This window comes from Perissodus microlepis, chromosome 6, assembly GCF_051167445.1.
Source record: "Perissodus microlepis isolate ML-2025 ecotype Zambia chromosome 6, ASM5116744v1, whole genome shotgun sequence".
Classification (NCBI taxonomy): Eukaryota; Metazoa; Chordata; class Actinopteri; order Cichliformes; family Cichlidae; genus Perissodus; species Perissodus microlepis.
The window spans coordinates 1,243,001-1,257,571 of NC_140466.1; the positions used below are offsets into that span (position 1 = coordinate 1,243,001).

At 51.0% G+C, this 14,571-nt stretch overlaps 1 protein-coding gene across 3 annotated transcripts in view; it reads right to left on the bottom strand.

The window, feature by feature from the left end:
• LOC146384763 (uncharacterized) overlaps positions 1–14,571 on the bottom strand; it is a 50,957-nt gene that overhangs the window by 985 nt on the left and 35,401 nt on the right. For all 3 annotated transcript variants that reach the window (XM_084929768.1, XM_084929769.1, XM_084929767.1), the window contains exons 8-17: positions 11,390–11,514; positions 10,864–11,217; positions 6,336–6,402; positions 3,948–4,071; positions 3,768–3,858; positions 3,027–3,132; positions 2,061–2,134; positions 1,431–1,529; positions 1,095–1,211; positions 686–783 (exon numbers count right to left, since the gene is read on the bottom strand). In XM_084929768.1, the coding sequence (XP_084785894.1) occupies positions 686–783; positions 1,095–1,211; positions 1,431–1,529; positions 2,061–2,134; positions 3,027–3,132; positions 3,768–3,858; positions 3,948–4,071; positions 6,336–6,402; positions 10,864–11,217; positions 11,390–11,514 (1,255 nt within the window). The remainder of the gene's footprint in view (positions 1–685; positions 784–1,094; positions 1,212–1,430; positions 1,530–2,060; positions 2,135–3,026; positions 3,133–3,767; positions 3,859–3,947; positions 4,072–6,335; positions 6,403–10,863; positions 11,218–11,389; positions 11,515–14,571) is intronic.

A 14,571-nucleotide genomic window follows, 5' to 3' on the forward strand; every position in this document is an offset into this window, starting at 1 on the left:
CGCTCGCTCGTTTACAGCTTCCACGCGCCCGCTGAGAGGCTGATGGGTTCTGATCACGACAGGCGCACGCGGGACGTTTAAAAGGCGCCGTCGTTCGTGCTGCTGTGGCAGGATTTTACTCTGAACACTATTAAAGCCACACGTCTGATGTTTTCACTCACTGCAAATACAAAGTTGATTTTTAAGTGTTTTTCACAGGCAAACAGTCACTTTCTTATTCAGACGTGCCACAATAACAACAATCATAAAGTTCTCAGCTGTCGAGTCTGTATGTGCTCTAAGTCTTTAAGTAATCAACACATTCTCGCGCTCCTCGTTGCCTGAAATCTGCTTTATTTTGTATTTACGGAGCAGAAACATGTTCGTCTCTCCCAGAACGTCTCGTTCTTCACATTATGAGTCAAAGAACAGCAGCAGGTAAACCCTCATCATCACGACTCATGCAGCGAGAACGAGAGGCGCCGGCGGTCCCTGCGACAGGCCTTTTAACATTTATCTGAAAGCCAGGAGAGGGAGGGAGGAAACTAGGAGAGGGAGGGAGGAAACCAGGAGAGGGAGGGAGGAAACCAGGAGAGGGAGGGAGGAAACCAGGAGAGGGAGGGAGGAAACCAGGAGAGGGAGGGAGGAAACCAGGAAGTAGCTGAACGATCGGATGGGGATGAGCCCCCCTCGCAGGAGTACATACTTGGACAGCGCGGCGTGTTTGTCCATCCTGGCCTTGTAGTCCTCGTTCTCCTGCTGCACCTTCTTCAGACACTCCTCCAGCTTCACATTCGTCTCCACCTGTGACACACACACACACACACACACACACACACACGCACAGTTTCAGTCACAGAACGTTTTTTTCATCCAATCATCAGGCTCGGCTCAGGTAGATGAAAATGTTTAAAAGCAGCTAATCCGTCCGACTGACGCACTCGCTACTCGATGTGCGATGCTCGCTGTGTGCAGACGCTCCGGCAGTAACACCAGACAAACAACTGGTTCCAAAGCTTCAGAGTCACAAACCACCGGAGATTCCCGGGAGGCTGCCGATGCTGCTAGATAAGGAATTCTTAGATCTGCTGAGACGGAAACAGATCTGCACCCACCAGTTTGTCCATCTCCATCAGCTTCTTCTCCTTCTGATGCAGCTGGTTGTTCTTGATCTCCAGCACCACCTTCAGACTCTCCAGCTCCTTCTCCAGGTACACGGTGTGGGAGTCCTTCTGCACAAACAGCACAGACACGGCAGGTGAGCGCAGGAACCCTCAGCGCTTTACGTAGCATTACAGCAGCACAACAAGCACACATGTCCCTTTAGTATGAGTTAGAGTCACTGCTATTCCACACCAGCAGGGGGCAGTCATGGTCAGCAGCAGGCTTCACGAGTGCTGCTAGGAGGAGTTCAGAGGGAGATTAAAGGAGGACGGTTGAACCATCGTTACCAGATTCTTGTCGGTGAGTATCCTCGTCCTCCTCTCCTCCTCGGCACGCAGCTTCTCGCTCAGGTCCTCCTTCTCCGCCGTGAGCTCGGAGAGTTTTTCCTGAGGGGGAAACAGAGGCGCCGTCGTTAGAGTTCACGCTGAGCTCAGCGGCAGGTAAACTACAGATTCATCAGGAACACGTCTGCAGACGCGAGCTCAGGTTTGTGTTGGCCTCCTGAGCGTCTGAGCCGGCAGCACAGATCAATCCTCGGCTCTCCTCCACACACGCAAACATCTGGAAGCACCTGGAGGGAAAACGTGCGCGAGCCTCAGCACGGCTCGAACGCAGCGCTGCAGAGTCACCGATTCAAACGTCCTGACGGCCACGCTCGCCCCGCGCTGAGCAGACACATCACCTCATTCTCATGTTTATGAGCAATATCACGAATATTACTGATGCAATATAGTACTCTATTCTGTTCTATTCTATATTGTACAGTATGTTATTCTATTTTATTCTATTGTTTTTCTTATTTTTTGCTGCTGTAACCAAACTAATTTCCCACGTGTGGGACTGATGAAGGTTCATCTGATCTGATGTCACAGAGTCGCGTGATGGAAATATTATGATGGCAGTAAAGTGATTCTTACAGAGAGAGAAGCTTCGGTGTCCTGCAGGGATTTTTCCAGAGTGTCCCGGTCGGAGCGATGGATCGTCTTCATCTCTGAGCCGGGAGAAAGAAATCAGAGCGACAAAGAGGACTGAGTGTGTGTGTGTGTGTGTGCGCGTGTCTGTGTGTGTGTGTGCGTGTCTGTGTGCGCGTGTGTGTGTCTGTGTGTGTGTCTGTGCGTGTGTGTGTGTGTCTGTGCGCGTGTGTGTCTGTGTGTGTGTGTGTCTGTGTGCGTGTGTGTGTGTGTGTGTGTGTCTGTGCGTGTGTGTGTGTGTCTGTGCGCGTGTGTGTCTGTGCGCGTGTGTGTCTGTGTGCGTGTGTGTGTGTGTGTGTGTCTGTCTGTGTGTCTGTCTGTGCGCGTGTGTGTGTGTGTGCGTGTCTGTGTGCGTGTCTGTGTGTGTGTGTGCGTGTCTGTGTGTGTGTGCGTGTCTGTGTGTGCGTGTGTGTCTGTGCGTGTGTGTGTCTGTGCGTGTGTGTGTGTGTCTGTGCGCGTGTGTGTCTGTGCGCGTGTGTGTCTGTGTGCGTGTGTGTGTGTGTGTCTGTCTGTGTGTCTGTCTGTGTGTCTGTGCGCGTGTGTGTCTGTGTGCGTGTGTGTGTGTGTGTGTCTGTCTGTGTGTCTGTCTGTGTGTCTGTCTGTGTGTCTGTGCGCGTGTGTGTCTGTGTGCGTGTGTGTGTGTGTGTGTCTGTCTGTGTGTCTGTCTGTGTGTCTGTGCGCGTGTGTGTCTGTGTGCGCGTGTGTGTCTGTGTGCGCGTGTGTGTGTCTGTGTGTGTGTGTCTGTGCGTGTGTGTCTGCGTGTGTGTCTGTGTGCGCGTGTGTGTCTGTGTGCGTGTGTGTCTGTGTGCGTGTCTCTGTGTGTCTGTGTGCGTGTGTGTCTGTGTGCGTGTCTCTGTGTGTCTGTGTGCGTGTCTGTGTGTGTCTGTGTGTGTCTGTATCCTGCACACACACCTTCTAACGAGGCCTCGTACTGCTGTTTCAGAGACTCCATCTTCTGGCTGTGACTCACTTCCTGTTTCTTCCTCTCCACTTCCTGTCGGCTCCTCAGCTCCTCCACCTGCAGGAAGTAACCAGGATGTCAGAAGCGGCGCTGACCAAAACTCCAACATTTATCAGATTATGCAGTGAAAATAAAAATGATTAAAAACGTCCAGAACTAAGAAAGAAATCAGAGTTTCAGAGACGTCGCTGTTTACAAATGTGTTTGTTTGTTTACATGTTTGCTTTTGAATCTCTGGCCCCTCCCACATCTCCTCCTCCTGCTTCCTGTCATTTGCACTCCTTCCTTCCTCATTTGCTTTCTTTCCTACACTTTCTCCTCACGCCGTCACCACCCCTCCCTGCCTCCTTTATGCTCCTCCTCCATCAGGTCTGAGTGATTCTTTAATCTGAGCGTCTGCTGCAGCAGCACGGAGACGAGAGCACTGCTGGGCGTTTATTATGAATCTGAAACATTTTTTCTGTCGCTGGATCCAATCAGAGAGCGAGCTCAGGTTCAGAGCTCAGGGAGTCACATGGCGCTCCTACGAGCCAATCAGAGCGCAGCACGAGGAGGGTGTGTGCCGTGTCTCGGCCCAACCTATTAAAGGTCACGCCGCGTACGTGACGAGCATCGTCTCCGTCACGCTCGAGGCCGTGATCCTTTCACAATAAAAGCTGGTTGAGCGTCTGCTCGTGCGTTTGTGCTCAGACCTGCTTCTCCATCAGGACGCGACATTTGTCCGCCTCCTCCTGGTACGTCTGGTGGACCTTGTCCCACTCCGTTTGGTAAAAACTGGTCAGCCTGTCGCAGAGAGGAGCGTGAAACAGGGTCAGTCTGAACGGCGTGCAGGAGGAGAAGGCTCCTGGACGTGAGGAGAGCGTCGGTCCTACCTTTCCTCCAGCTGTGCCAGCTCCTCCCGGTGCTGCTCCCGCAACCTCGTCAGCGCTTCCTCGAAGCCGACGCGCGCCTCCTGCTTCTCCTTCTGCAGACGCTCGCAGCACTGCGACGACGCGACTGTGCAGGAGAAAGCAGAGCAGCAGGAAACAACTTTGATTTAATGAGTCAAAGAACAGATTTTGGTTTTCTGCAGAAAAATCTGAAAGAAACTAAAAACGTTTTCTTAACGAGAGATGAAACTGATCCGGGGTCAGCGTCTGCTGGAAAGGAAGCAATGAAGTGGTTTGGAACCAGCAGTTTGTGGGCAGATGTGGATCCTGCTCTGACTATTTTACCCATGAATCACGCCGGAGCATCCATCACGTCACGTCGTGTCAGCGCCAACACGCCTGGGGCGGCGATTCTTCAGCGGGTAACGAAGGACGCGTTCCCGTGCGTCAGCCTTCGGCCACATTCCACTTTAATTATTCCGAGAGACCGAAACACCAAACATCTGCATGTCAGCGCGCAAGTATGCGGCGGGAATCGCTCCTGGCGACTCGTCTCAACCCTCGCAGGCTCACGCACGCCTCCGCCCACCACCACACACGCCAGTTTGATTCCACGCCAACCTGAAACATTTTAATAAAAGTGAGAGCTCTCTGCACGCTGAGCAGCCTCGGCGATGACAGCAGCGAGTGTGAACAGCTGGCTGCAGCTGGAGCAGTTGGCGTTCCCTCTGAATGGAGCGTCTGTCGCTCCGGTGAAGGAAACAAAGCCCGCGACAGCTGACGGCAGCGCACGCACGAGACGGACACACGCACACGCCTCCATCGAGCACACAAACCCCGAGTGTGAGAGTCAGCAGGTGGCAGCATAAACGTGACATCATCTCACTTTGGTCTCCTCGTACGAGGACGCGTGAAAAACAAAGTTACGAGATGAACTGAAGGAACCAGGAAAAAGGATTCCAAACAAGGAAACGAGGAAACGCGCCCGGCAGTGTTTGCTTCACAAACCCGAGCCGCTCCGGGAGAGACACTGTGCAGTCTCACAGCTATGCAGACGACACACCATCGCATTTATCTGTGAGACGACCGTGTGAACCGCTCTTTTAAATCTGACAGGAAGAGACTGTCCTGTTTGTCCAGAGACTTCCTGCTTCTGACACGTCATGGTGAGCATGTGTGGGAGAGGACCTGGCAAACGCTCCTCAGAGACACAGAGACGTGTTGTTCCTGATGGGTTTGATGAGTGTGTGAGTGTGTGTGTGTGTGTGTGCGCGCTTTGACAGCAGGGGTCTATACATTACTGGCATCCCTCAGCTCAGAGACGAGCCAAAGGTCAAAAGAAAAGAGCGCATTCAGTGCAGCAGGTCGACGGGATCGAGGGACAGTGGAGAGAAAGTGAAGGGGTGTGTGTGTGTGTGTGTGTGTGTGTGGGGCTCTGGTATGTCCATCTGAGTGTGTGTATATATAAACATGGAAGCCAAGTGTACTCTGAGCATGTGTGTGAACTGAAATAGTTGTGATATATATTCTTCAATTACACTTGTGCCTATTTTAATGTCCTTCATACTGCTGTGTGAACATAAACACGTATTCATAGCTTTGTGGGGACCATGGGAAGGTTACTGTACTTGTAGGGGTGAAAATCCAGGTCCCCACAAGGTTTTTAGGCATTTTAAATGTGGTTTTAGTGTCAGGTTACAGTTATGGTTAAGGAAAACATGTCAATCAGATGTCCTCACAAGATATGAATACCTGACGTGTGTGTGTGTGTGTGTGTGTGTCATGCTAAGCTACCCGGGTGTTCCTGATCCACTCTCAGGCACACGCAGCAGTATCAGTATTTAGGACACACTGTGATGTTATTTCCAGTGACCTGAATGTTTGTGCGACTCTTAAACGGGAACCGCGTGGAGGCGTGTCCTCGCTGCCAATTCACAGATGATACTTTAAGAGGAACGAGGCGGCCGTGAGCTTAACAGCAGATACTCCACGAGTCCTCCTTACAGACGCGGCATCAAACTTTACTAATCTGTATCTAATAAATACTAAACAGTATTAGTGTAATGCACCTTCTAACGCAATAATCGACCGCCATGACGGTGGCCTCCAAAAACAAACTGACACGTCACATCGTGCAGTACTCGCCGCCGCTCTGGTGGATCCATGGAGAACGCCTCCTGAGAACACAGGTGCACCGAGCACCTGACGGACGTGCTGACAGGTTACAGCCTGCGTGGAAGCGTCTCGTTTCTTCCTAAGAACAAGCAGCAGCTGCAGCGACGTTACAGCGCCGCTTTGAATGGCAGTTGTCCCATCCTTGATGCAAATGGATGGGACAGAGGGAGAAGGACGCAAACAAAAAGGCGGCGTGAGAAGGCCGGACGTTCTTACCCAGCTCGTCCCGGAGGTTGGCCAGCTCCTGCGACAGCTCCTTCTTCTGCTTCAGGGTCTCCTCACGCTGCAGAGAGAAGAAGATTGACATGAGCTCCTGTGGCACAGCGAAGCTGTGAGTTCATAACTGTTTAAATCTAACGAAAGCTGAGCCAGACTGTCAGACAGGAAACACTCAGCTGTGCTAATGCAGAGTCAGGCTGAACTAGTGCAGCCCTGCTCACAAACACCTTCACCGAAGAGAGCAGCTGGGCTCAGATGGGCAGGATGTCATTAACTGTGAGCGTGTGCTGAGGCGATCCACAACAAATATTAAAATACAGACGGTTGTCACACATGTGAAGGACGCCCGCGGGCTGCCTTATCGCCAAAGCACAGAGCGCCTCCAGCATCACCTCATGAGGAAACAGTTACCAAACACCTTCGCAGCAGCGTGAGGCGCGGTCGGACGCCAGGCTCGCGGCACGAGTCGTTTTTATGGTTCGTGTTCTGGATGCAACTCTGATTTAACTCGACAAATATTTCTCTCTATTAATAAAGACGTGAATGGAAGGAGTGGCTCAGGAATTCTCTTTTGTTTTCCTGTCGACGGGCTCAGGCTGTTCCTGCTTCCACCGTAGTTTTCTTTCCACACTCACTAATCATTTTTGTCTCGTCTCCAAGCAGACGGGAAACCAAAGAAGGGAAAATAAAAGTTAAAGACGGCCTGAAGTCTCACATCCCTGCTGCACAGGAGCAGCATCAGGTTAGTAAATCACACACACACACTTTCCTGATGGAGCAGTGTGAGGGTTGGAGCAGCAGCAGGACGTCTGCAGCTGTGCTGCTGCCTGTAAACACACGCAGCCATAAAGACCATCTGCTGCATGCGGGTCAGAGACGTGAAGAAACAGAGGCAACAAAAGCCGGCGAAGAACAGCAACAAACTCAGACGTCGGTCACGTTTCTAAACGATCCGGCTGAAAGCAGCAGACGACTCGAGCGGGACAAAGAATGTGGAAGATGAGGCGACCCGCTCGGTTTCCTCTGACACAGCGCAGCGACGAGCTCAGCTGTGGAAACAAACACACACCTTGCGTTTCTTCTTGCGGCGATGAGAGGGGATCCTGTCCGGTTTGGCGTGGGCTCTGCTGGGCTCGCCGTGGGCTCTGCTCTCCGCCGCCCCCATCTCTCAGTAACCACAGACGCCCTCATACAAAGCTCCCACGCTGCTCTCCGTCCGGCGTCCTTCCTCTCCCTCTGTCACAAACTACTACAGAGGAAACTCTCTGCCCTCCCCCTCTGCTCCTCCCACACTCTACCTGTCCACCACAGACCTCCTCCCCCCTCCATCTGTTTCTCCTCCTCCCGTCTGATGGAGGAATGCGAGTTATTTCTGCACCGCCCTCCTCTTTTCATATCTTTAATCTTATCTGCCTTTCTCTCCTGCTCTATCAGTCGTTAACTCATCGGACCGGAGCATCGGCGTTTAAATCACGCCTCTCTTCGTCTTCAGCTTCACATTTTTCCTCCGTATAAACTTTACGTTACATTTATCTGGGAGTTTCCCGCAGAGCTGGGACATATTTTAAAAACCACGAAGCTCTAAAAAAAGACTTTAATTAGTCCAGTTTTAGTGGCTATAAAACGATTCTGGTTTTTACAGCGGCCAACATGAAACGTCCTCTCAGTGCACAAAGACCAAAACACTTACCCAGTCGGGAGGTTTTAGCACAGACTGTATAAAAAGATGGCAACGTGAAAATGCCTTAAACCTGCACTGCCAGCAGGGGGCGACTCCTCTGTGCTTTAAGCCTGTGACTGAAGTTTGTAGCTTCAGTCTGATCTGGTGTCATACAGACGCCCGTGTGACGGCCATGACATCTTTTATATACAGTCTGTGTCTTTTAGATTAGACCTCACAAACAGTCCAAACACAGACGGTTCCTCCTGGCGTCACGATAAAAGCCCATCGCACCATGTGACCGAACGAGGATTTTAAAAACTAATATTTTGATATTTTAAAATATGATTTATAAGATAAAAACACAATAAAAATCTGTGAAACAGCAGCGACGCAAAAGAAGCTTCTAACAGAGTTAGTTAGACTCCGCCCCCCCCGGCTTTAGTTTGGAGTCTAGCTTTGTTTACCGTCAGTAACCGTGGATGGCGTGCTTTCACACACACGCTTTTCCAGTGCAGCTCAAACGGCTCCGCCTCCACCCGCGGCGTGGGGGCTTGGCATTAAGTGCTCTGTTTATATTCAGCAGTCACCTTTCAAGTGTGCAGGCAGATAAGATAGTGCCGGCATTCATGCTTCAGATAACAAATACAAATCACACAGCTTCAGGGCTTCAGCTGCAGCTGCTGCATTCCTCCTCCTCCCCCTCCTCCACCCATGACTCCCCCTTTCACCAGCACCTCCCAGCAGGCCTCCCATCTAATCAATATCCCAGGCAGAAAGGCTCCGAGAGCCCGGAGGAGTTTATGCTCCAACACAAAAATCTGACGGGGTTATGTAAGCGCGCTCTCGTTCGTGTGCAGGTTTTACTGCTGATAACAGGTTTTATGAGCCGCTCGCTCCGCAGAGACACTCCAGGCCAATAACAGCTTAAACTTGAAACTTTAGGACAGCTGTGCTTCACCAGGCCGAGCTCAGGCTCTCAGATCAGTGCAACAATACAGTAAAGTTATCAAATGTACAGGCGAGGAAAACAAGCCAGAGCTACGAGCGCCTCTCAAACCCCCCGGGTGTCTAATTAAAGGCATTAGTGCTCGGCCCCCGAACACAACACAGCCGCACAGAGAACAACAAAGGTTCAAACACAGAGTCACGACAGCGAGCAGAGACATGAAGGCCTCTGTAGGCTGCGCTCGGCTGTCTGCAAACACAGTGTTTACTGAACACACCGTCCACATCCTGGACTCTGACGGACGCATCCTGGAGCTGGTCTGAGCCAATCAGCAGCCTTCATCCTCGCAGACACTCACATAATCTTTCAGGGTGAAGACTTCGTAACACGAACACAGACATTTGCACCGTTTATGTAAAAGTTTCACGTTTTCCTCAATTCGTGCATCAGCATCCACCAACATCAAAGCGGAACAGGAAGTAATGGTTAAAAGGTGTGGGCGTGGCTGCTGTGGGTGGATGACAGGACAGCTGAAACAGGACGATGGCTCATTATTTTATTACTGAACGGAAACAGGAACAAATGATCGTTTCTCCTGTTTAGATTTTTAAGGTGCTGTGAAGCCACGTTGGACAGCGACGTCACCTGTGAGCGCTGAGCGGCAGGAGACGAGGATCGCCGAGACTCAGAGGCAACACTGTGAAATGTTTAATAACCGTCTTCAGCGTGTCTGCGTTCAGGGATCAGTGACATCACTGCTGCACGCATCTCAAACTGGAACTATTCAGTCATGCTTATATTTTTATTGGCTGACACGCCGACTCTCAATCCTCTGAGGGGGTTTGCATGCTTGGACGTACGCGGTGTGATCGGGACCGAAGGAAGTTCAGCATTCACTCCATACCTCAGACTGCCAGAGGAAGCCTCGTATGTACGCAAGCACTGCACTTACAACAGGCGCACACACACGTCCATCAGCAGGAGCGTGTGAGCAGGATCTTTCCGTTGCATCATGTGCTGTTCTTAACGACAGCCGGGCGTGGCGAGTCTCTCCCTGCTGCCGCCTTCTAAAAACAGCCATTGCTCCGCCCCTCCTCCTCTGCGAGTATCTCCAGCAGCACCTTAAATATCAGCAGGGCGACGTCACCGCTCGCTGCCGAGTGACCTGTAATTACAGGCTGTGACGCCCTGCTCTAATCTGCCCGAGGCGAGGGACGGGATGGGCCGTTCACCTCGTGAAGCCACGCTGCGCTCACATGTGCAAACACATCCACGCAGCAGGACCCGCCCCCATCACACGAGACGCTAAAGCCCCCTCCTGACCTGAAACGCTTATGTGCAGCTTCGCTTCTCAAAGAGCCGTTTTTCTACACGCTAACGAGTCCGTTACCCGTGTGACACCTGCATGCAAATATTCCTGTGGTGCCTTTGAAGAGCTCGAAGCAGAGAATCTGACGCCTCATAACAAAAATCACAGCCTCGCTTCAGCTGTGCTGCAGTTAACAAATCAAAGAGTGCGCACATTTAAAAGACGCCATCAGCTCTTCAGACTTTCACAAACGACATCATCACCATTAACATGTGACAGGAAACAAGTCCTGTCCTTCTACAGCCCCCTTTGTTCTGAGTGGATGGCTTCCGGAAGCCTGACGAGGGGCAGCGCTCTCCAACTGTGAGCATGCAGTGTCTGCAGCTCAGAGCCATAAAGAAACAACCACAGCAGTTCCTGCAGCGTCCAGCAGAGGCAGCAGTGAGTCAGTCTCAAACACAAACTGTTTGGTGTGTGAGGACCACGTCTCCCTCTGCTACGCTGTACGGGGGATAAACTGCTTCATAACTGATGCATGTGGGTTTGTTGAGGTCTAAACCGACCAGCAGGTGGCGTCACTGCTGTGTAAATGCAGGTGTGACTGTACCTCCGTGAAGAGATGCTGGATGACTGTAGCCAGAGCCTCCACTCTTTTGTTCCCTTGCACGAGCAGCTTCCTCAGCTGAACGATGGCCTGGTTCTTCTTCTCTGCCTGCTCTTTGCTGTGGTTCTGTTTGATCGCGTTCGTCCCGTCCGACGCCACCGCGCCTCCATGGCTGCCAGCTCTGGACGCGCCCTGAAGGCGAGACCCGGCTCTGGGGCCGGATCGTGGCCCGGTTCTCGCTTTCAAACCGAGAGTCGAGGGTCCGGCGGTTCCTGACGTGGCAGTGTTGGTGGCGTTAGTGGCAGGCACTGGAGGAACTGGTGCCACTGGTGCGTTAGCATTCACGTCATCTGGTATCTACACAAACAGGAGGAAGACAGTGTGAGATAACAAACACGCTAACAACACGTTCACTGGTTCTGGAGTCAAACGTCTCCGTCCCTCATCGTGTGAGAGGACGAGGAGTCGTCTCAGCTGCTGAAGCATCAAACAGAAGCAACCCTGACGCCGCTGCTCGTGTCACACGTACCAGGTCGGGCGGAGGCAGCTGCAGGTTCTGGTTGTTTCCTCCGGTGGATGCTGCCGTCTGCGAGCTGCTGCCGGTGTGTGATGGCGTTTTCCCCGGCGCGTCCCGCGGCTTGTTGTTTTTATCCACTGCAAGAGAGCGACGACCTCTTAGTGTGCGGGTGGCGGGGGCGACATTCAGCATGGTGTCCACACACACGGACGCACAAACACGGCTCGCACTCAAGTTACACACACACAGCAGACTGACGACAATCACACACACAGAAACACACACGCCCTGCTGCTGAAACCAATGCATCATGGGAGTGTGAGTGTGTGTGCGTGCGTGTGCATGCGTGTGGATGTGCATTAAGGGCTGCATTACGAGACCAAAGCAATTAGAGCGAGCGATCGACACTCGTCTCCTCTCGGCGCGCTCGCTCTCCTTCCCTCTCTGACTGCAGATGAAGCTTCTGTGCGAGATGCTGGAAGCCGACCGAGCTCCTGAGAAGTCACGGGCGAGATGCCCGACGCCTCGCCACTATTCAGTGAGAGCGATCAGCCGACAGGTGTTTTCTGTAGCGGCTCATCTGAACATCTGGATCTCTCACACGTCAAACTTTGAAAGCCTGTCAGGTCTGCGCTGCAGCTCAGACCTGACAGGCCCTGAGGACAGCACTTCCTTAACGATGCTGCCCCCTGGTGGCAGCCTCTGAGCAGGGCATCGCTGAAGTCAGCTGGACCGTCACCAGAACAGATCCAGCGTTCAATCTCAGACTCCGGCCTCTCGGCGAGTCGTTTCAGCTCCGCCTCATAGCGGTGGCGAGCACACCTCCCACGTGACAAACGCAGCTCCTGTTTTTCAGCGTTGGCGGAGCAGAAGGTTTAATCGCTGTGTGCAGGCACATCTGCTTCACTGACACACAGATGTTTATGCTACAGGTAACCTCAGGTGGAACTGTGCCACCTCCACAAACCATCGCCTGCCGACCAATCGCGACCTCGCTCTAACGCCGACGTCACAGAGTCAGAGGGTTCACAGTTTTTAAGAAAGGCCGCCTGAATCTTTGCCTTTCAATAAAAATAAAAATATATAAATTATTAAGAGAGACTTGATTTTTTTCTCTGAGCTGTAAGAACTTTGTAGCCTGGTGCTGTTTTACTTTATTAATCATTTCAGAGTAATGCTGCTGCTTTAGAGTGAGGCTAGTCGGCTGTAAATGGTCTGTATTAGGAAATCGCTTTACACAATCACAGGAATATGACCAAACGAGGATGAACTCAAACTGTACGAAGTCCCCAAAGGGCGTGTGCACACACACACACGCACACACACACACACACACACACACACGCACACACACATGTTTAGCCTCTCCTTAGTTTAACCCTTTAAGACCTACCATAGAACCAAGGCCCCCAGAGCTTATATTATATTTTTACATGCTGTGGAGCCATTTTTAAATTGCAAAAAGTGCAATAAACTACAAAAAAATTGAAAACAGTTTTTGTTTTTTAACATATATTTCTAGTTAGAGAAATTTAAGAGGCTTATCCCTCAAAACTGTAAATACAAAAAAGTTGCACAAACTAGTTTCCCACCACAGGAAATTTATTTTGAGTGTCTTCATAGTTTTATTTTTGAAATACACCAATTTTCATACACTGCAGGAAAAACGAAAATAAATATTATAATGCAAATTTGCAAAAAAAACAGCTTATGCATCAAAATAAACTATTTCCAGCAGTGCAGTATGAGTCCTCAGCATCCCAGAAACGACACAGAAAGTCATAAAGTCAAACATAACTTTTAAAAACACCAGTATAGGCTCATAAGGCCCTGATGGTAAAAAACTACATTTCCGCAAAATGACATCACTTCCGGTTTCGGGCAGGACATGGCGGACATGCGATAGTTCGCGCTGATGGACGTAGGAAGTGTTACGAACAGCTGATCGGATAAGGATGTTTCTGGAATATTATGTTTTTGTTGCTGCAAGTGCTTTTTATGCAGTTTTTGCAAAGCTATATGTGGAAGGAAACTGTGACCAAGGACAAGCTGACGGCATAAGATGTAAGTACAACTCCTCTGGTTTCATGTGCAAAAAAAATTATTGCGCTAGCTTACGTGGTTGCAGAGCTACTGGGATTTAAAAATAGTTATGCAAAACAGAGCGTGCCCGCTCCGACCGGCTTTAAAGGGTTAAACAGTGCAGTATATAACCAAGTTTTTTTCTATAGCAACTGCTCGATACTGCAGCGTAACAGGAGAAAAGTCCTGAGACACTGATGCATCCATCCTGCAGATATTCCTGAGGACTTTGCTGTTTCATGTGGCTCGTGTGTGGTGACCTGTGCGAGTGCTGCGGTGAGGGGTTTGTACCTGGAGTGTGCCGGGCAGGCATGCAGAGCTGCTGAGCCCAGACTGAGAGAGAAACCACACGGTTAGCATGCACATCACAGACACCGAGCACAGCGACGAGCCCTGCTGAGTCACGAGAATCCGCTGCGAACACGCAGCGAACAAATGCACTTTCTGCACCCCGAATTCAATTTGAGTGTCTGAAATGCTGCGACGCTGTAAACTGTAGAAGCTCACAGTCGAGCATCACGTCAGTCTCATTATCTGTGGAGTCTCGTGAGCCCTCAGCAGGGCTGTCTGTGCGAGTTTATGAAGAACATCAGTCAGAGAAGCAGCGCAGGGATGAAGCTCAGGAGGAGGAATAAAAGGGATGTGTGGGAGGAGCGGAGGCTTCGGGCCGAGCTGTAAAAATCCACCAACAGTCGTCTTCACTCTGAAGTAATCAGAGTACAGCGCTGACGGTCAAAATTCCTGCATGTGCCCTCTGCAGAGCCCAAAGTCTAATTATCAGCAGGTCACAGACTAAAGAGCAGATCTGGTCCATCTTTAATGAGCCGCCTCAACTGAGCGTGTGCGGGACGACGAAGGATACCAACTGCAACCATCCTTATTCTGATGTAATCAGATTACTCAGAGAGGCAAAAACACCAGGTGCTGAGAGGTTGAACTCTGAATGAAACCGGCTTCCCTTCAAAGTCAACACATGATCCAACAAGTGCACGCACACCTGTTACCATGGAAACAACTGTGCAGAGCGTGTCACGAGGTGCACGCGTCCACCATCTGATATATTTACATCCAAATTAGACCATCTGGTTTCCTAGCAACAACTTTCATATTGT